The sequence below is a fragment of the Geotrypetes seraphini genome, chromosome 5, assembly GCF_902459505.1.
Source record: "Geotrypetes seraphini chromosome 5, aGeoSer1.1, whole genome shotgun sequence".
In the NCBI taxonomy this organism is placed as follows: Eukaryota; Metazoa; Chordata; class Amphibia; order Gymnophiona; family Dermophiidae; genus Geotrypetes; species Geotrypetes seraphini.
This window is the reverse complement of record NC_047088.1, coordinates 80,181,816-80,202,903: the sequence shown is the minus strand read 5'-3', so window position 1 is coordinate 80,202,903 and position 21,088 is coordinate 80,181,816. Positions and strand designations below refer to the sequence as shown.

The 21,088-nt window shown below is 47.6% G+C and overlaps 1 protein-coding gene across 1 annotated transcript in view; it reads right to left on the bottom strand.

Moving 5' to 3' along the window:
* The window catches only part of AKAP4 (A-kinase anchoring protein 4), a 79,981-nt gene that overhangs the window by 38,516 nt on the left and 20,377 nt on the right, over window positions 1-21,088 (bottom strand). The window contains exon 2 of the mRNA XM_033946033.1: window positions 17,494-17,589. Within this exon, the coding sequence (XP_033801924.1) occupies window positions 17,494-17,589 (96 nt within the window). The remainder of the gene's footprint in view (window positions 1-17,493; window positions 17,590-21,088) is intronic.

Here is a 21,088-nt window from a genome sequence, read left to right as displayed (position 1 = left end):
AGTGTTTTCTTGTCCACAACAGCCTCTGGAAGCGCGTTCCATGTATCTACCACCCTCTGAGTGAAAAAGTACTTCCTAGCGTTTGTTCTAAACCTGTCCCCTTTCAATTTCCCCCAATGCCCCCTTGTACTTGTGGTGCCCCTTAATTTGAAAAATCTGTCTCTGTCTACTTTTTCTATGCCCTTCAGGATCTTGAAGGTTTCTATCATGTCTCCTCTAAGTCTTCGCTTCTCCAGGGAGAAAAGTCCCAACTGCTTCAATCTGTCGGTATATGGGAGATTTTCCATTCCCTTTATCAGTTTGGTTGCTCTTCTTTGTACTCCCTCAAGTACCGCCATGTCCTTCTTGAGGTATGGCGACCAGTACTGGACACAGTACTCCAGATGCGGCCGTACCATTGCACGATACAGCGGCATGATAACTTCCTTCGTCCTGGTCGTAATACCCCTCTTAATGATACCCAGCATTCTGTTTGCTTTCCTAGAGGCTGTGGCGCATTGCGCCGATGCCTTCAGTGTTGCATCTACCATCACTCCCAGGTCTCTCTCCAGGTTACTAACCCCTAGTGGTGTTCCCCCCATTTTGTATGTGAACATCTGGTTCTTTTTCCCCACGTGCATGACCTTGCATTTTCCCACGTTGAAGCTCATCTGCCATTTTTCGGCCCACTTTTCCAGCTGCGTTAGATCTTTTTGGAGCTCCTCGCAGTCTTCCTTGGATTGAGCCCTGCTGTATAGTTTGGTGTCATCTGCAAATTTAATGACTTCACACTTTGTTCCCGCCTCTAGGTCATTTATGTAGATATTGAACAAGAGCGGTCCCAGCACTGACCCCTGCGGAACTCCGCTCGTGACCCCTTTCCAGTCTGAGTAGTGGCCCTTTACGCCAACCCTCTGCTTCCTGTTTGCCAGCCAGTTTTTGATCCATCGGTGGACCTCCCCTTGTACCCCTTGGTTCCATATCTTTTTAAGCAGTCTCTCGTGTGGCACCTTGTCGAAGGCTTTTTGGAAGTCAAGGTAAATGATGTCTATAGATTCCCCTTTATCCACCTGGCTGTTCACTCTCTCAAAGAAGTACAATAAGTTTGTGAGGCATGACCTACCCTTACAGAAGCCATGTTGACTTGGTTTTAGCTGCCCATTTTTTTCGATGTGCTCACAGATGCCGTCTTTAATCAGTGCCTCCATCATCTTTCCCAGAACTGAAGTCAGGCTCACCGGCCTGTAGTTTCCCGGGTCCCCCCTTGCGCCCTTCTTGAAGATGGGCGTGACATTTGCTATTTTCCAATCCTCCGGGATCTCTCCGGTTTTTAAGGATAGGTTGCATATTTGTCGAAGTGGCTCCGCTATTACGTCTTTTAGTTCCTTGAGTACCCTTGGGTGAATGCCATCCGGATACGGCGATTTGTCGCTCTTTAGTCTGTCAATCTGCTTGAGTACATCCTCTTGGCTTACCTCTAAGTTGACCAGCTTATCGTCTTGGTCTCCTATTACGATCTCCTCGGGTTCCGGAATGTTGGTTATATTCTCCATCGTGAAGACTGACGTGAAGAACTCATTTAACCTGTCAGCTATCTCTTTCTCTTCTTTTACAACTCCCTTTCGGTCTCCATCGTCCAATGGTCCCACTTCTTCTCTCGCCGGTTGCTTCCCCTTGACGTATCTGAAGAACGACTTGAAGTTTGTTGCTTCCTTTGCTAGTCTCTCTTCGTATTCTCTTTTTGCTTTTCTAACCACTCAGTGACACTCTTTCTGGCGTTCTTTGTGCCCTTTTTGGTTCTCCTCTGTTTGGTCCTTTTTCCATTTTCTGAACGATGCTTTCTTGTCGCTTATCGCCTTCTTCACTGCTCTTGTTATCCACACTGGGTTTTTTGTTCTATTTTTTTTGCACCCTTTTCTGAACTTGGGGATGCATATGCTTTGTGCTTCGTGCACAGTCTCCTTGAGTAAGGTCCAGGCTTTTTCTACGGATTCCGTTTTCCCTATGTTGCCTTTGAGCTTCTTTCCCACCATTTTTCTCATGGCATCATAATTTCCTTTTTTGAAGTTGAGTGCCGTCGTTGTGGTTCTTTTCCCCTTTGTTGATCCAATTTCAAGCTTGCACTGGATCATGTTGTGATCGCTGTTACCTAGTGGGGGTAATACCGCCACCTCCTTTGCTGGCCCCCCTAGTCCGTTGAAGATTAGGTCAAGAGTGGCATCGCCCCGTGTTGGTTCCGTGACCAGCTGCTCCATGAAACAGTCCCTCGTGACTTCTATGAATTTTGTCTCTCTTGCGCAGTTTGAGTGCCCAATACTCCAGTCTATCCCAGGATGGTTGAAGTCCCCCATCACCACCACATTTCCGCTTTTGCATACCTGTTTCAGTTCAGCCTCCATCTCCTGGTCGATTTCTTCCGGTTGTCCAGGTGGGCGGTAGTACAGACCCAGTTTAATGTCTGCTCCTGCTCCTCCCTGTAGTTTAACCCATAGTGATTCCAGGCCATCTGCCCGTACTGTTGTTTCCGTCCTGGCTGATGGTATGGAGTCTTTTATGTACAGCGCTATTCCTCCACCCTTTTTATGTGTCCTGTCTCTCCTGTATAGTTTGTACCCTGGTATGGCCACATCCCATTGATTGTCCTCAGTCCACCACGTTTCTGTGACTCCAATTATGTCTAGGTCCTTATTGCTGGCTGTGATTTCCAGTTCTCCCATTTTGGCCCTCAGGCTCCTAGCATTTGTGTATAGGCAGTTTAAGACCCAGTTTTTTGTCCTCTCTCTTTGTTTCCCTTGTGCTTTGGTATTCCTGCAGTTTCCCTCATGGTTTGCCAGCCCCTGAGCTTCGTCCTCCTCCTGTTGTGTGTGTGTAACGCTATGGTTTAACTCACAGTTCTTTTCTGCATCAGCCCCTGTGAGATGCAATTATGCATCTGTCTAAGAGTGAATCTACAGTATTATCTACAGTGAAGAATTTACTTTTTTTTAATACACACAATTCATTTAGCACCAACACAAGGATGGTAGTGTGAACCAACAGCTCCATGAGGTGATGGAAAAGAGGAAGAACCAGTGCAGCTGTGTCTGCGGGAAGGGCAGGGTTCTGTAAGTAGAGAATGACACAGTGACAAAATTCATCACCGTTCCCGTCCCCGCGGATAACCGCGGTAAACAATCTTCATGTCATTCTTTAAGGAGAGAGGGAAGAATCAGAGTATGAATGGCCACAACTACTGACCCTCAAGCTTTGCTTTGAAGAATGCTGGTGTAGAAGGACTGAGGCTGAAATAGACACTAAAAAATGACATGGGATTATTTCCCGCGGTTATCCGCAGGGACGGGGTTTTGTGATGAATTTTGTCACCGTGTCATTCTCTATCTGTAAGTTCATGGAATGAAGAGCTGATGCTGTCTTTTTCCTGCACTGTGGCACCCTTGAGAGCATGAGCTGTATCATACTTGAACTCCTGTGCTGTTCTCCCAAGACTTTGAGAACAATGCAGGGTTTTACGCACCATGTGACTCATACTTGGAGAACGGCATGGTGCAGGAAGGAGCAGCTGTTCTGGGGACATGCCTACAGCATGCATTGGGAAGAGAACAAGAGAGATAATAAATAGAAATAAAACAGAACAAAAAAAAAGATAAGCTGATTCCTTTTTTATTGGACTAACTTAATATATTTGTGATTAGCTTTCGAAGGCAAAACATTTTCCTTCAGAAGAAGGTATTACCTTTGAAAGCTAGTCTAAATGTATTTAGTCCAATAGAAAAAATAACTCATCTTCATTATACTTCCATCTAGTGCTTTATCAGATGATCACACACTTGACACAATAAATGATTATTTGACGTTCTAACATCAGTAGTAATAAAAGTTCAATTATCTACATGGAAAAATACTCGCTTGGTACTTGTAACATTTTGGTGGAATTATGGGCTCCTTTTACGAAGCCACATTAGCGGTTTAACACGCGTAATAGCGCGTGCTAATTTGCCGGCCGTGCTAGCCACTACCACCTCCTCTTGAGCAGGCGGTAGTTTTTCAGCTAGCGTGGGGGTTAGCGCGCGCTAAAAATGTGCATGCGATAAAGCCGCTAACGCGGCATCGTAAAAGGAGCCCTATATGTGTTTCATTGTAAAATATGAATATGAATAGCAGGAAAAGAGAATTGTTTCCCTAGATAACTATGGATGTGGAGGCCCTTCACAAATTTAAAAAAAAATGCACACCCCAAACTTTTGGCATTTGAACTTTATTGATTATAGCCATAGATCACTGATGGGGATAATTGTGTATCTCTTGAGGACCCTTTTACTAAGTGCCTCTTCTATCAAACTGCGCTAGCAGTTTGTAGCGCGGTGAGCGTTGGGAGCAGCGTGGGCCATTCAGCGCGGCACACCACGCTACAAACTGCTAGCCCAGTTTGATAGAAGAGGCCCTAAGTTGTGTTAGGTGCTAAGGTGCCACAGGAAGTGCTACACTAACCTGGGGTAATTTTAGAATGTGTGTGTACTAACCATGTGCTAATTTTTTTTTTTTTTTGGGGGGGGGGAAGAGGTTGTGTCAGAAGCAAAGAGCGGGTGCTCCTGCATTAACCAGGTGATGGTAAGTGCTCCCACAGTAATTTTTAAAAATGTTTGCATGCTAATGGAACCACTAGTGCACGAATATTAAGGTAAAAACACAGAAAACTGGGGTATTTTGACAATAGAAATCTAAAGGAGCCCAAACTAAACTAAACATTAAGTTTATATACCGCATCATCTCCACGGATGTGGACCTCGGCACGGTTTACAAAAACTTAAAATATAGGAAGAGAAGGAAAAAAAAAGTTTACATGAACGTATATATAGAAGAGAAGAGTAAGGGAGGATAGAATTACATTTTAGTGAAAAGCCAGGTTTTCAGTTGCTTGTGGAATAATTGGAGGGAGCCCAGGTTCCGCAGCGGGGTAGTAAAGTCGTTCCAAAGGCCTGTGATTCTGAAGAGAAGGGATTTCCCCAGTTTGCCTGCATAGCGAATACCGTATAGAGAGGGGAAGGATAGTTTATACCTTTGGGCGGGTCTGGTAGAGTCAGGACTCGAGGAGTTATAAAATAGTGGGATTAAGGGAGGAAGGATGCCGTGATTGATCTTAAAAGCCAGACAGGAGCATTTGAAATGGATTCTGGAAATCACTGGGAGCCAGTGAAGTTTGGCTAGGAGTGGGGAGACATGGTCAGACTTGCGTTTTGCAAAGATCAACATTTTTAAACATTGAGAAGCTCCACCTTTTAATTGCAGCAGCCTCCTCATAACTTTTTAGTGAGACATATAACGTTCTACTAAGCATTCATGGACAAAACTGCACAATCGGTTTTTAGTGCTGTGCTGCTCTGACGCTCCTAGGAACTCTATGAATGTCGGAGCAGCACAGAGTATTCAGCGCATAGGCCAGCGCTAAAAACCACTTGTGCGGTTTTGTAAAGGGGGGAATAGATGAGATAAAGCCGTTGATCTATAATAATTTTATAACTCAAATTAGACTGATTTTCTTACATGCTAGTAATCTGCTCCCACATTGGAACCCAAAACTGCTTCGAATCTGCAAAAGCTTATTTTCCTTGTGCTCAGATGGGATTACTTATCGATGTACTGTTTACTCTTTTGAAATCTCACCAAGTACTTGTGGCCATTGTTGGAAATAGGACCACTGGTCTGCCTCAATATAACAACTCATGCTTGCAACTTGGTTTATATTGCTCTCTTCATGAGACTGAAATAACTTGTTTGATGAGTATGTTTCCATTTGTTTTGTTCTGCTCTGTTGCACAGTTTTTGAAGAAAATTCATAAAGGGGACTTAAAAAATGTATTGTTCTTCATTTTGTTATATATTTGAGTCATGCATTTAATATACTACGTTTCTATTACCTTTATAAGTAATAATGTTACTGCACAATTTTAACCAGGAAAGACAGGGAAAGGGGAACCACCTGCTTGAAGCTGGTGAAGTCTGACAGATGGGAGCAGCAGGAGCTGAAGACTGTCTAGAATGGGGCCAAAGGTGGGGATGAGTTGGGGGAGAGAAAGAGAGTAATGAGAGGTGATGTGTTGGGGAGATGAGATTGAAGGAATGTATAGGAGGAGTGAATGTTTGGGGGGGGGGGGGGGACCAAGCATGCAGAAGGTTGGGGATATATGGAGAAGGAGAAGAAGAATGTGTGGGGGAGAATATAGAGGGGAACAAGGCTGTCTTAACCTATGGACAAGGTGAGGCTTTGGCTCTGGGTGCCGGCTCTAAAGGACGCCAAACGTCCAGGGCTGTGATGTCACTATTAGTCTGATCCTGAGTGTCTCAAAAGGAAAGAATTGGATGAAGACTGTGTCTAATCTAATCTAATCTAAGGCTTGGCTTTATATAAGAACATAAGAACATAAGAACTGCCATCTCCGGATCAGACCCATGGTCCATCGAGTCCGGCGATCCGCACACGCGGAGGCCCAGTCAGGTATACACCTGATGTAGTTTTTACCACCCATATCCCTCTATGCCTCTCATAAGGAGATGTGCATCTAATTTGCCTTTGAATCCTAGCACAGTGGATTCCTTAATAACCTCCTGTGGAAGAGCATTCCAGGCGTTCACCACTCGCTGCGTAAAGCAGAACCTCCTGACATTTGTCCTGGACTTGTCCCCCCTTAGCTTTAAACCATGTCCTCTTGTCCGTGTCACGTTGGACAGTGTAAATAATTTGTTTTTCTGCTCTATTTTATCGATGTCTTTCAGTATTTTGAACGTCTCTATCATGTCCCCTCGCAGCCTCCTCTTCTCAAGGGAGAACAGACCTAGTTTCTTGAGTCGTTCCTCATATTCCAAGTTCTCCATACCTCTTATTAGCTTCGTTGCTCGTCTCTGCACCCTCTCCAGCAGTTTTATATCCCTCTTTAGTTTGGGAGACCAATGTTGGACACAGTATTCCAAGTGTGGTCTGACCATTGCTCTATAAAGCGGCATTATGACTTTCTCCGATCTGCTCATAATTCCTTTCTTTATCATTCCTAACATTCTGTTCGCTTTTTTTGCCGCTGCCGCGCATTGTGCCGACGGCTTCAGGGTCCTATCTATCAGTACACCCAGGTCCCTTTCTTGTTCGCTCTTACCAAGAGTTGCTCCTGACATTCTATACTCGTGTTCCTTATTCTTACTGCCTAAATGCATTACTTTGCATTTCTCCACGTTGAACTTCATCTGCCATTGCTCTGCCCATTTCTCTAACTGATACAAGTCGCTCTGGAGTTCTTCGCTATCTTTCTGCGTTCTGATTGTCCGGCATAGCTTTGTGTCGTCTGCAAACTTAATGATCTCACTGGATATTCCGTCTTCAAGGTCATTGATATAAATGTTAAATAGGATCGGCCCAAGTACCGAGCCCTGGGGCACACCACTAGTCACTTTCTCCCAGTCTGAGAACTTCCCATTTATGCCCACTCTCTGCTTCCTGTTTTCTAGCCATTTGCCTATCCACCTGTGTATATCTCCCTCTATTCCATGGCATTGTAGTTTCCTGAGAAGTCTTTCATGCGGAACTTTGTCGAATGCCTTCTGGAAGTCCAAATATATTATGTCCACCGGCATTCCACTATCAATTTGCTTGTTCACGGTCTCAAAAAATTGAAGCAAATTCGTTAAACATGATTTCCCTTTCCTGAACCCATGTTGACTGGGTTTCAGCAATTCGTGTATATCTAAGTGCCGGACTATGCTATCCTTGATCAGTGCTTCAACCATCTTTCCAGGGACAGACGTAAGGCTCACAGGTCTGTAGTTGCCCGGTTCTCCTCTTGATCCCTTTTTGAAAATTGGCGTGACGTTCGCTATCTTCCAGTCATCTGGTATCTGTCCAGTTCTGATTGTCAGATTGGCGAGTTTTTGCAATAACTCTCCGATTTCAACCTTCAATTCCTTTAAGACTCTCGGGTGAATTCCATCCGGTCCAGGGGATTTGTCACTTTTAAGTTTGTCGATCTGGTAGTATATCTGGTCCAAATCTACTTCAACTGTGGTGAGGCTGTCTTCTATTACTCCACTAAACACTTTCACAGTTTCTGGTATTTTTGCGGTATCCTCCTCCGTAAAGACGGACGCAAAGAAGGAATTTAGTTTGTCCGCAATTTGTTTATCTTCCTTAATGTACCCTTTTCTTCCCTGATCGTCCAGGGGTCCCACCGCCTCTTTTGCGGGTTTTTTCCCTTTCACGTATCTAAAGAAGGGCTTGAAGTTTTTGGCCTCTTGCGCTATTTTTTCTTCATAGTCCTTTTTGGCATCCCTCACCGCCCTGTGACATTTCTTCTGATCGTCTTTATGTTTGTTCCATGCTTCGGTTGTTTTCATGTGTTTCCATTTTTTGAAAGAGTCCTTCTTTTCTTGTATGGTTTCCCTCACCTGTCTGGTAAGCCATGCTGGTTCTCCTTTACCCTTTGTTCTCCTTTCTTTGGAGATCCTCGGAATGTATAGGTTTTGTGCTTCTGTGATAGTAGTTTTCAGTAGGGACCATGCCTGCTCTACTGTTTCAAGTTTATCCACCTTTTTTTTTGAGTCGTTGTTTCACCATGGCTCTCATGCAATCGTATTTGCCCTTTTTAAAGTTAAAGGTTTTGGTTAAGGTTTTGGCACTTTTTCTATTCCCGATGTCAAGCTTAAAGATGATCACATTGTGATCGCTCGTCCCCAGCGGTGCCGTAACTTCTACTTCTTTTGTCGGTCCCGTGAGGCCATTTAGCACCAAGTCCAGGGTGGCGTTGCCTCTTGTCGGCTCTTTTACCATTTGTTCCAGGAAGCAATCCCCTAGCGCCTCCAGGAACTTGACCTCATTGCCGCAGTTGGAGGTTCCTAGTTTCCAGTCTATCCTCGGGAAATTGAAGTCTCCCAATATTATTACATTGCCCGTCTTGCATTCTCGTTTGATTTCCTCTATCATTTCAGAGTCAGTTTCATCCGCCTGTCCCGGGGGACGATAGAAAAGGCCAATTTTCGTGTCTGCACTGTTTTGGCCAGGAATCTTGACCCAGAGGGACTCTAGCTTCTCTTTCGTTTCCGTCGTAGCCACTTCAACAGATTCTACTCCTTCCTGAACATATAGGGCAATACCTCCACCTTTCTGCCCTACTCGATCTCTTCTATATAGTTTGTATCCCTGAAGTACTGTGTCCCATTTGTTTTCTTCATTCCACCATGTTTCTGTTATGCCAATGATTTCCAACTTATCATTTCTTGCTATTGTCTCTAGTTCCCCCATTTTGTTTCCTAGACTTCTAGCATTGGTATACATACATTTGAGTTCTCTTCGAGTTACTTTTTTGGACTTTCTGCTCTTTGCTGTCCCTACTGTTTCTTTCACGGTCTCCTTAACCGCTCCAGTGTTGTCTCCCTTATTTGCTGTGTGGTCATCCCCTCCTGTGTCTGAGTTGTCCCTTCCTGCCTTGTCTTCCTTATTTGCTGTGAGTTCGTCCTCTCCTGTGTATGAGTAGTAGCCCATTGATCCTTCATCGGGGCATCCTGTTGTCCGTACCATCGACTGGTGGTCGACTGTCGGCTTTCCCCTATTTATTAGTTTAAAGCCTTCTCGATGGCCCTCTTCAAGTTGCTCGCCAATACTCTTGCTCCTTCCTTGTTGAGGTGTAGTCCGTCCTTTCTGTAGTACTTGCTTTTTCCCCAGAACGCCGTCCAGTTGCGCACGAAGTCAAAGCCTTCTTCTTCGCACCATCGTCTCATCCAGGCGTTAATAGCTTGCAATTCCCCTTGTCTCTTTCCATCCGCTCTTGGTACTGGGAGGATCTCGGAGAAGGCCACCCTCACCTCCCTGATCTTCAGCAATCTTCCAAGTGAGCGGAGCTGGCCCTTCATCTCTTCCCTGTCATACTTCCGTCCGCTCACATCATTTGTTCCCACGTGGATGAGCACAGCAGTATCCTCTCCCCCTGCGCTGTCTATGATCCTGGAGATCCTGTTGGCCACATCCTTGACTCTTGCTCCAGGCAGACAGGTGACGATTCTGTCCTCTCTTCCTCCTGCGGTGTGGCTGTCCACGTGACGTATAATGGAGTCACCTACGATGATCCCCATCTTCTTTATTCGAGGGTTCCTTGGGGGTCGTAAGTCCACGTCTACGGTATAGGGCCAGTCTTCTTCTTCCGGAGCTACTCTTGAATTTGGTTTCGTCTCTTCAGATGGGGGGACCTCTCCCTGTGTTTTCTCTCTTCCTTCTTGTGTGTGGATGTCTCCTACCTCATCTTCGGTTTTTTCTGGATTTGCATGTGTGTCTTCTCTCCTCTCTTCCAGTCCGTCTTTCTGGGTATCCAGGGTACAGCTTTCTAGACCTGGGATTTCTACGTGTTGCTGATGGGCTTCCTCGATGAATCTTTCCAGTTCCACGATCCCTTCGCCGGTGTCGGGCTCCCCTAGCAACTTCTCCTGTATGCAGTTTTCCTCCTTCCTGGCAAGGAGTTCTTCGAGTTCCATCACAGTTCCCTCCAGCAGCCGAACTTGCAGTTTCAGGCTGTCCAGCTCCTCACATCGGCTGCAAATGTATGCCCTAGTCCCCGAGGGGAGGTAGTCATACATACTGCAGCCGGTGCAGAATACTGGAAAGCTCATCTTCCGGCTTCCGTGGGCGCTCATGTCTTGCTCTCCTTCTCAGTTGTGTGTGTCCTGCCCTCTTGATAGCAGTCCTCTTGTTGATCGCTGGTCTTGGTTGTGTTGGTGCTGTTGAGCTGTTTGAGAGTGCTTGTCTCTCGGTGTGCTGTGTGACTAGGTAATAATAAACAACAAACAAAAGATCAGTAGAACAATAACTGGATGTTACTTACGCATTGGGGCTCCCTGTTAGTCGGCCCTGCTTCCTGGCTCCTTCTGCAGGCTCCTCTGCAAAGGCGCACGCCTTCGCCTGGCGCCGAACGGCTAGGCGCCGTTGGCTCCTCCCCTTTCAAGGGGGAGTCCGGCGCTGGCTCTGACGCGTTGGGGGGGGGCGGAGCGAACTCTCGCCGCTTCCCCGAGCTCTGTCTCCTCTTCCCTCCGCTTGCTTTTCTGGTGCTCGGCACCAAACGCTGCCCCTCTCTTACCTGAAGCAAATCTTCAGGTTCGCTGCTCTTTTCTCCCTCAAAGCACCGCGTGTGCCGCGTTGGCTCCTCCCCTTTCAAGGGGGAGTCCGGCGCTGGCTCTGACGCGTTGGGGGGGGGGCGGAGCGAACTCTCGCCGCTTCCCCGAGCTCTGTCTCCTCTTCCCTCCGCTTGCTTTTCTGGTGCTCGGCACCAAACGCTGCCCCTCTCTTACCTGAAGCAAATCTTCAGGTTCGCTGCTCTTTTCTCCCTCAAAGCACCGCGTGTGCCGCATTGGCTCCTCCCCTTTCAAGGGGGAGTCCGGCGCTGGCTCTGACGCGTTGGGGGGGGGCGGAGCGAACTCTCGCCGCTTCCCCGAGCTCTGTCTCCTCTTCCCTCCGCTTGCTTTTCTGGTATACCGAGTCATCATTCTAAGAAAGCTTGACTCAGTTTACAATAGTTAACTTAACAGATAAAAACCATAAAAAATAAAAACTGAATTTCAGAAAAATTAATTTTCAAAATGTTTAACAAACAAAGTGGTTTTTAAAGTTTTACGAAAAAACTGAAGCGAACCAGAACTCCTTAAAAGAAGCGGAAGATCATTCCAAAGTTGAGAAAACTTAAAAATCTTGACTCCTTTAATCCCTTGTTTTGAAGGAAGAGATAATTTAAATTGTTGATTGCCTCTTGCAAAAGAGAATCTATATGCATTCCAAGATAAAGGAATAAGAGGGGTAAAGATACCATATAGGATTTTAAAAACAACACAAACACATTTCAATTGAACTCTAAGATAAACCGGGAGCCAATGAGGACTCTGAAGCAACGGAGTCACATGGTCAGATTTATGTTTCCCAAAGATCAATTTCGCAGCAGCTTTATGAATCAGTTGCAATCTGTAAAGGCAGGTTTTTGTGTTACTGAGCTAGATAACATTGTAATAATGAAGATAATATATCTGACTGAACTAAAATTGAAAAATGATTATAATGAAAGAGATGCCTAACCTTCCTCAACAAGCGCAGTTCCTATAGTTCATGAAATACAGCAGCTCTGAATTTGACTCACCTGCCACTGCCTAATGCGCAGTTAATGCAGGACCACTTACCACCTCCTTCCTGAACGCGTGTCGTGCTCCTTCTCTTGCCAGATTCAATACCAGTATAACACCTCTATGAGGCCACTGTCAAGCCCTGAACTTGCATATGGCCACCTCTAGGCTGCTTCTTCAGACACTCTTGTTAGGCCTCACTCCTCGCAGCTGGTCACACTGCTTTTGATTTAAAGGTCCAAGTGCCTTATTTATTTATTAGAAATAGAATGGGCGGCTCGGCATTTAGCTCGCACTGCTCGGCAGCACAGCGTGATAAAAGATGGGGGTTTAGGAAAAGCTTCGCCCACTGTCTTATTAGATTGTAAGCACCAAGGAGATGAGACTGGTTTATACAGAGTCTGTAAAATGCTGCATTTAGCTAGTCGAACTATATGAATAATTATAAGAATAAATAATAATTTTCCTGCTGAGCCCATATGCTGCTAACTAAGGGGCCCTTTTACTAAAGTGCGGCAAATATTTAATGCAAAAATTAATGTGCCGTAACTTCAAAGCTTGTGCAGTACATGTAGGGAGGGTGTCCTGCATGTACTGCACAGAGATGCCACATTACACGCCTGAGCTGATAGCATAGACCTTCTGCACTACTAGTCCAGGCATTTAACACAGCCCCGGGTGCTTGAGTGTCACAAAAGACAGCTGGATGGGGGCACCGTCCCACCTTTCCCCTCATAAGGCCCCCGCCCCCAATCAGAATCCCACCCTTCAAGAAGCCCCGCCCCTAAGTCATTAAAACCTTTACCTCTCTAGTTCCACCCTCCCCCAATGGGAGTTACTCGGGAGTCAGCATTGGTGAGAGAGTAGTGCCAGGTGGCAGTAGTCTTCCTCTGCTGCTGCCGCCAAAGTACCACAAAGCTATCATTAGGTCATTGGTGCCATTTTGAGTTTTGGTGCTAATCCAGGTATCAGAGGAGAAGGACCACTGCTGCCTGGCAGCACTGCCCCACCAGAGCTAACCCACAGCAGGAAGTTGGAGGAGTGTACTTTTAAGACCCGACAGACCAATTCACCAGTATTTATAGACAGAATTCTTATTCCATATGATCCCCCCAGAAGTTTAAAGTCCTCATCTCAACACACTCTTAATGCTCCTTCACTAAAAATAATTGGCATTCGCCGTGCATACATTTTTTCGGTAACGGCACCTTCCATTTGGAATTCACTTCCATTATATTTAAGAGCAGAACAAAGCCTAGATAAATTCAAGAGTAGCTTAACATGCTTTCTTTTTAAAGATGCATACGAGATGTATCCCATGCCTTCTTAATCTATTTTCACTTCTCACAAATTTTAATTATTTACCAATACTTTCCTTTCATTTCTTTCCTTTGTTTTTTTAAGAATTGTAATTTTTCCCCTTCTATCCTTTTTGCTTTACCCTTTCTCCCCCCTCCCCCAAAGTAAGTCTTTTTTTGTACTGTTTTTGTTTTTGTTTATTTTTTATTTTTACTGTACAACGCTTTGAAATGTCATGTTAAGCGTTTTATCAAATTTTAATAAACTATGAAACTATAGGGGAAAGATTTTAATCTAAAGGGTGCAGCTTCTTGAAAGGGCAAGGTTCATGTTTGTGGGAGGGACTTGTATTGATTGGGAATTGGGGAGATATATTGAAGGGGAAGGGGAAGGGGATGTTTGCCTAATTGGGGTTTGTTGAGATGTGCAGGGGTGTGGAAGCTTGACTGGTAGTGCAGAGTCTGATGGGGGGAGGGGAACAAAAACTGGTTGCAGACTGTTCCAGCCAGCTGTCACTGAGACAGTTTCCAGAGCTGTGTTACATGCCTGGTCCAGTAGCACGGAGGGCCTGTGCTATCAACCCAGGTATGTAATACAGTACCCTTATGCTGTGTGTCCTCCGCAGCACATGCAGGACAGATGTGGGATGCTGATCAGGGGTGCAGAAAGTTTGGGGTGGTGTCACTGCATAATCTTTGACAGGGCACTGTATTACCAGATTGTTGCTAGCACTGCTGCACTTACTCCCTACTCTTGCGATGATAAGTTTGGCTATACTATTGGCAGTCAGAATAGGGTTACCCGAGGATGAGTGGACCTGTTCCATTCCACCCACCGGTTCATAGACAGTGGAGCGCAAGACGTCAGCGCGCTGACAATCCAGCGCCGACAATTCAGCACAAGACAGAAGCGCACAGGGGAAAAAGTAATTTTTAAAGAGCTCCGACGGGAGGTTTGGGGTGGCAACCTCCCCACTTTATTGGTTAGTGTTCGCGCTGCTGTTGGAGGGGGGCTCGGGGGGTTGGAAACCTCCATTATAGCGAAAACGGAACTTTTTCTAATTTTTTTCGGGAAAAGTCCCCATTTTCTCTAGAATGTGGGGGGTTTCACCTCCCACACCCCCCCCCCCCCGCAACGGCAGCACAAACACCAACCAATAAAGTGGGGGGTTGTCACCCCAAACCCCCAGTTGGAGCTCTTTAAAAATTATTTTTTCCCCCGCGCGCTTCTGTCTTCCGCCGAATTGTCTGCGCTGGATTGTCGGCGTGCTGGCGTCTGGCGTGCGATTATCCCGTTACCCACAGCCCTGGCCCCACACACATCTCGTCTCTTCTGGGTCACGTCTGGAGGGCATCTGCTCATGTGCACATGTTTATGTTTATTAAAAATCTTTAAATATCGCTTAACTAGCCGAAAAAGGATCAAAGCGGTTAACAACATAATTCAATCAAAGTAATGAAAACAACTCCATTTGAATAGAAAAGAACACCCCCACACACACACCATTTTTAATACTTAATATAACAATCAAAAACTTTTTAAAGTATATTAAATTAATTAAGGTAGATTGAAGTACATCCTGTCAATGTACGATTGTAAGATTGCCAATTGAAAATAGTGTGCCTTGGCGTCACACATATGCGCACATGTATATTGATTTCGCTGCGTCACGTCTGCACACGCGCAGCTGCCCTCCAGACTTGGGGTCCTGAGCTTCCATCAATTTTCAAAACCCAGACAATCTGCCGGGTTCTGAAAACCCGTTCGGACGCCCAGACAGTCTTCTGAAACGAGGACATGTCCAGGTAAATATGGACGTCTGGTAAACCCAAGTCAGGACACATAGCGCACAGTAAAAACCCGTGTAAAAAAGCTGTCACAACTGGCCATTCCTCCTCCCAACCGTCTCACCCAGACTAGAGGTCTGCGTGGGAATGGGGATCGCGGGAATCCCTCCTAACCCACGGGACTCCCATGGGGACCCCCCTCTGGCCCACGGGACTCCCACGGGACCCCCTTCTGGCCCATGGGACTCGCACGGGAATCCCCCCTAACCCACGGGACTCCCACGGGGACCCCCCTCTGGCCCACGGGACTCTCACGGGGACCCCCCTCTGGCCCACGGGACTCCCACAGGGACCCCCCTCTGGCCCACGGGACTCCCATGGGGATGGAAGGCTTTGGAAGCAGGGTTCGTCCATATAATATAATGGACACGTCAGCCTTAATAAAAGAGGGGGTTTATAAGTTAATTACTTGAACAGAAAACAAAAAAAGGGTTCCACCAAAGAGATTACACAAGGAAAACAGCAGCGCAAACACAAAAGAAACTGCGGAATTGATGATCCTGTCAGAAGAAATTGCTGCTTTTTATGGGGACGGGTGGGGATGGAAGTAATTCCTTGCGGGGACAGGTGTGGATGGAGAGGATCCTGACGGGGACGGGTGGGGACGGAGAGGATCCTGGCTGGGATGGGTGGAGACGGAGAGGATCCTGGCGGGTACGGGTGGGGACGGAGAAGATCCTGACGGGGACGGGCGGGGACGGAGAGGATCCTGGTGAGGATGGGCGGGGATGGAGAGGATACTGGCGGGGACGGGTGGGGATGGAGAGGATCCTGGCGGGGACGGGCGGGGATGGGTGGGATTTCTGTCCTCACGCAACTCTCTAACCCAGCCCCCAGCCCACTCCCTAGTTAGGAAGCTAACGCAGGTGTTTATAAAGAAAAGGCTCTGTTTTAGTGCAATAGACAGTACTGCAAGCTTGCGCTACTGTCCACTGCACTGATAACACTACATTAGCTGATTAATCTGTGCTTACTAATATATAAATGTCGCTTCCACCGAGAGGAAGGGATAAAAGGCTTGGGGGCTCTTTCATCAAACTGCGGTCAAAAGTGGCATTAGTACATGCTTATGAGGTCATCCCCACACGCTAATGCCATTTCAAAGCAGACAACCCGTGCTATACGTGCTTCTTTTCATGTGAGACAGCAGTCCTTTTTGAACCTTTTTCATATCCATCGCATGAGTGTTTTTTCCACCCATTACTGTGTATTCCCTGAGGCAGGATCGAAACGTGCACGTCGGAACTTGCAAGCTGCAAGTTAAGTTCCCTTAGTTTTTTTCTAAAGCTTTGACGTATGCTCAAGTAAACAATGTGCTGAACGTTAGTGGTTTTCTACAACACAAAATATATATGAAATGATATAACTTTTTGTTTACTTTCCATGTGATGATTGGGCTGTGAGGTGGTTTTTTCTGGGGTTCGCCCCAGTTTTCCCCTCCATGATTCTGAGCAAGTATTTGTGAACTTTGTTATATCATCCATATAACTCTTTGAATAAGGTCTATAGAGTGATTTTTTTCTTACTTCAACATATGCACTTTATCACTCTTGTTACATTGGCTGTAACTTGTCCCCCTCTTTATATTTTTATTTCTTAGGCAAAATGGCCACTTTTCCTATTTTTAAATTAATGGCCATGTGTTAATTTTGTCATGCGCCAATGCCAAAATTACTCTAGGACTGGGCATCCCTCCTGCCGGTGATCTTCCGGGGGGGGGGGGGGGGGGAGCGGCAGGAGGGAATAGGCATCCCTCTTGCTGGTCATCTTTGTGGGGGTGGGGACGTGTTCCCTGTTGTGGCCGCTAAACTGATCGTGGAAGATTCCTTTGCCATGATCAGCTCAGTGGCAAAGCAATTCTCTGTGACATGGATGCTGGTTAAAGAATCGTGGTGGTTAGGTATCTGTCCGTTAGGACAGATGCAATTCTATATAGGATGCCCATGTGCGATTCTCAAAAGCCGTTTAGGCGGCTGCTGAGACCAGGCATCCTATACAGAATCCAGCCCTCATTGTCTTGGTGAGCTTATGACTGGTTATTATGGATCAGCCAAGTCCACTTTGGTCAACTGGAGGGGTCAACTGGACCAAGGGACATCTAAAGACTTGCACCTGCAAAAGAAGAAAATCAGAACTGACACAGCCTATCCTTGAGAACCTGGAGCTCTTTGCTAACCTCAGAGCCATTATGGTGCACTGCAGCCTGCAGTACAACCTGGCTATGGGGCTTTCTTACCGCTCTGATGCTTGTGCTCTTGGAAACTGCAGGGTTGATGAACTCCACACCACAGAGCCCCTGGGTGCTCTGGAGCCAGTTATTTTCATGAGACATCTGCAATGAAACATAGCATGAAAAATCAGTAAAGCTATGCTGAGAGAGGTCCCTGACTGAAGGAGCAGACTAAACCAGTCCTGGGTTTATACTATGACAAAATAATACAGAAACACTTAAAGCAAATGCTTGAACAATCCTTGGGAAACTGTACTGTAACACTCAAAACACAAAGAAATACCGTATTTTCACGCATATAATGCGCGCGTTATATGTGTTTTTACAAACCGTGCATAACCTGGCGTGGTATACGCGTGAGCGCGCTATATAAATTTTTTTTTACATAGTTCCCCCCCCCGACATCCGATTCACCCCCCTCCGCAGGACCGCACGCACCCCCACCCCGAAGGACCGCTCGCACGCACCCGCACCCCCACCCCGAAGGACCGCTCGCACGCACTCCCACCTGAAACCGCACCACCACCCTGAAGGATCGCTCGCACCCCCACAGCCTCCCGACCCCCCCCCCCCATCATGTAGAAGCTCCTACCGGTGTCCTGCTGCTTCCTCTTGGCGGTCCCGGCCCTTCTGTGAGCCCTGCGCCTGCTGCTTCCTCTTCCGGCGGTTCACCTTTCTCTAACGTCAAGCCCTCTTGCCCCGCTGACTCCCCGACACGATTGGGGCAAGAGGGAGCTCAAGCTCTCTTGCCCCAGTCAACCGCGGCACCCCCGACACGATCGAGGCAAGAGGGAGCTCAAGCCCTCTTGCCCCTGCCAACGGCGGCACCCCCGACACGATCGGGGCTAGAGGGAGCACAAGCCCTCTTGCCCCCCCGACACGATCGGGGCAAAAGGGAGCCCGAGCCCTCATGCCCCTCCGACTCCCCAACTCCCCGACAATATCGGGCCAGGAGGGAGCCCAAACCCTCCTGGCCACGGCGACCCCCTACCCCCACCCCGCACTACATTATGGGCAGGAGGGATCCCAGGCCCTCCTGCCCTCGACGCAAACCCCCCTCCCCCCAACGACCGCCCCCCCCCGAGAACCTCCGACCGCCCCCCCCCAGCCGACCCACAACCCCCCTGGCCGACCCCCCAAGACACCCCCACCCCCCTTCCCCGTACCTTTGTGTAGTTGGCCGGACAGACGGGAGCCAAACCCGCCTGTCCGGCAGGCAGCCAATGACGGAATGAGGCCGGATTGGCCCATCCGTCCCAAAGCTCCGCCTACTGGTGGGGCCTAAGGCGCCTGGGCCAATCAGAATAGGCCTGGGAGCCTTAGGTCCCTCCTGGGGGCGGGGCCTTGGGCACATGGTCGGGTTGGGCCCATGTGCCTCAGGCTTTGGGATGGATGGGCCCGATATTGTCAGGGAGTTGGGGAGTCGGTGGGGCAAGAGGGCTTGGGCTCCCTTTTGCCCCGATCGTGTCGGGGGTGCCGCGGTTGGCTGGGGCAAGAGGGCTTGAGCTCCCTCTTGCCCCGATCGTGTCGGGGGTGCCGCGGTTGGCTGGGGCAAGAGGGCTTGAGCTCCCTCTTGCCCCGATCGTGTCGGGGAGTCGGCGGGGCAAGAGGGATTGACGTTAGAGAAAGGGCGAACCGCTGGAAGAGGAAGCAGCGCAGGTGCAGGGCTCACGGAAGGGCCAGGACCGCCAAGAGAAAGCAGCAGGACACCGGTAGGAGCTTCTACATGATGGGGGAGGGTCGGGAGGCTGTGGGGGTGCGAGCGGTCCTTCAGGGTGGGGGTGCGGGTGGGAGTGCGTGCGAGCGGTCCTGCGGGGGGTGAATCGGACGTCGGGGGGGGGGATCAGGCTTTCATGGTGGGGACAGGACTTCAAGGGGGAGAGGAGAGTCGGGGCGGGCGAAAGGAGAGTCGGGGTGGCCAGAGGAGAGTCGGGGTGGGCGAAAGGAGAGTCGGGCGGCGATGGGAGAGTCGGGCAGCATGCGCGGTATACGGGTGTGCGCGGTGCGCGGTATATAAAAATTTCTGTACATAAATTTCTGTTTTCTGCGCGCTATACCCATGTGCGCGTTTTACACGGGTGCGCGTTATCTACGTGAAAATACGGTAATCCCAGATGCAGATGATCTCTTATAATAATGTCTTATAATAATGACAGTGTCCTTGAATTCATGGTGTGATATATACTGAGACCCAGAGACCTAATGAAGGAACAAGTCCCCAGCATTGGTCTCACCATCCAATCATTGCATACTGTATATTGTTACTCTCATAAAGGTTCAACATGTAATTCAAACGGTTTTATGCTGAAAATGATATGACTTATCTTCTGAAGTTTTCCTGGGTCCTGACATAGACCTCATTTCATCTGCTGCCTCAGGTAACCCTTTGATGATAAATCCAAAGACAAAACACATGGCTGGGATTGGGGTCAGGGAGTGGGGGTGGGGTGGGCCAGGGCCACCGTTAGGCTACCAGGGTGGACTTTGAGGGCAGGAGTATCACTGGAACCCCAATGCTTTGTCTACTTTTTTGGGGTGGTGTGGTGGGGGTGGGAGGGATGAGTTAGATCTGCCTGCTCAGCACTCTGAGGTTGTGAGTAGAGAATGACACGGTGAAAAAATTCATCACCATTCCCGTCCCCGCGGATAACTGTGGGAAATAATCCCATGTCATTTTCTAGTGTCTATTTCAACCTCAGTCCTTCTACACCAGCATTCTTCAAAGCACAGCTTGAGGATCAGTGGTTGTGGCCATTCATACTCTGATTCTTATGTGAGCCAAGGATAATGAAGCCATTGTGATATCTTTGATGTGATTGGCTCTTAGGCACTGGTGGAATGAGGCATTATGACATCACAATATCTGCTCTGGATACCAGAGACTGTCATTCTGTAGTGTCTATCTCAACCTCAGTCCTTCTACACCAGCATTCTTCAAAGCAAAGCTTGCGGGTCAGTGGATGTGGCCATTCATGCTCTGATTCTTCCCTCTCTCCTTAAAGAATAACATGAAGATGGTTTCCCGCGGTTATCTGCAGGGACGGGAACAGTGATGAATTTTGTCACCGTGTCATTCTCTAGTTGTGAGTTCAATTCCCACTGCAGCTTCTTTTGACTGTGCAAGTCACTTAACACATTGCCCCAGGTACAAAATAAGTACCTGTCTAAAATATGTACACTGCTTTGATTGTAACCACACAGAAAGGTGGTATATCAAGTTTCATCTCTTTTACCCTTTACCATCAGAGATTTTGTGAGGGGCTGGAGGGGTCAACTGGACCACGGGACATTTTTTAAAGGTTGGTGTGGCAGCCATTCTCATAAGCTTCCCCTCTGACACAACTTCCTGTTTCTGCCTGGGCAGATCACGGCAGAGGGAAAGCTTAGATAGATTGTGAGCCCACCGGGACAGAGAGAGAAAATTGCTTGAGTATCTGAATAAATGCATGTAAACCGTTCTGAGCTCCCCTGGGAGAACGGTATAGAAAATTTGTTTCCTTCCTTCCTTAATCAAGAAAAGAATTTTTTTTCCGCTAAAGTATTAATCTGCTGTTCAAAAGTAAGATTAGAGTCAACTATAACTCCAAGAATCTTGGCAAAA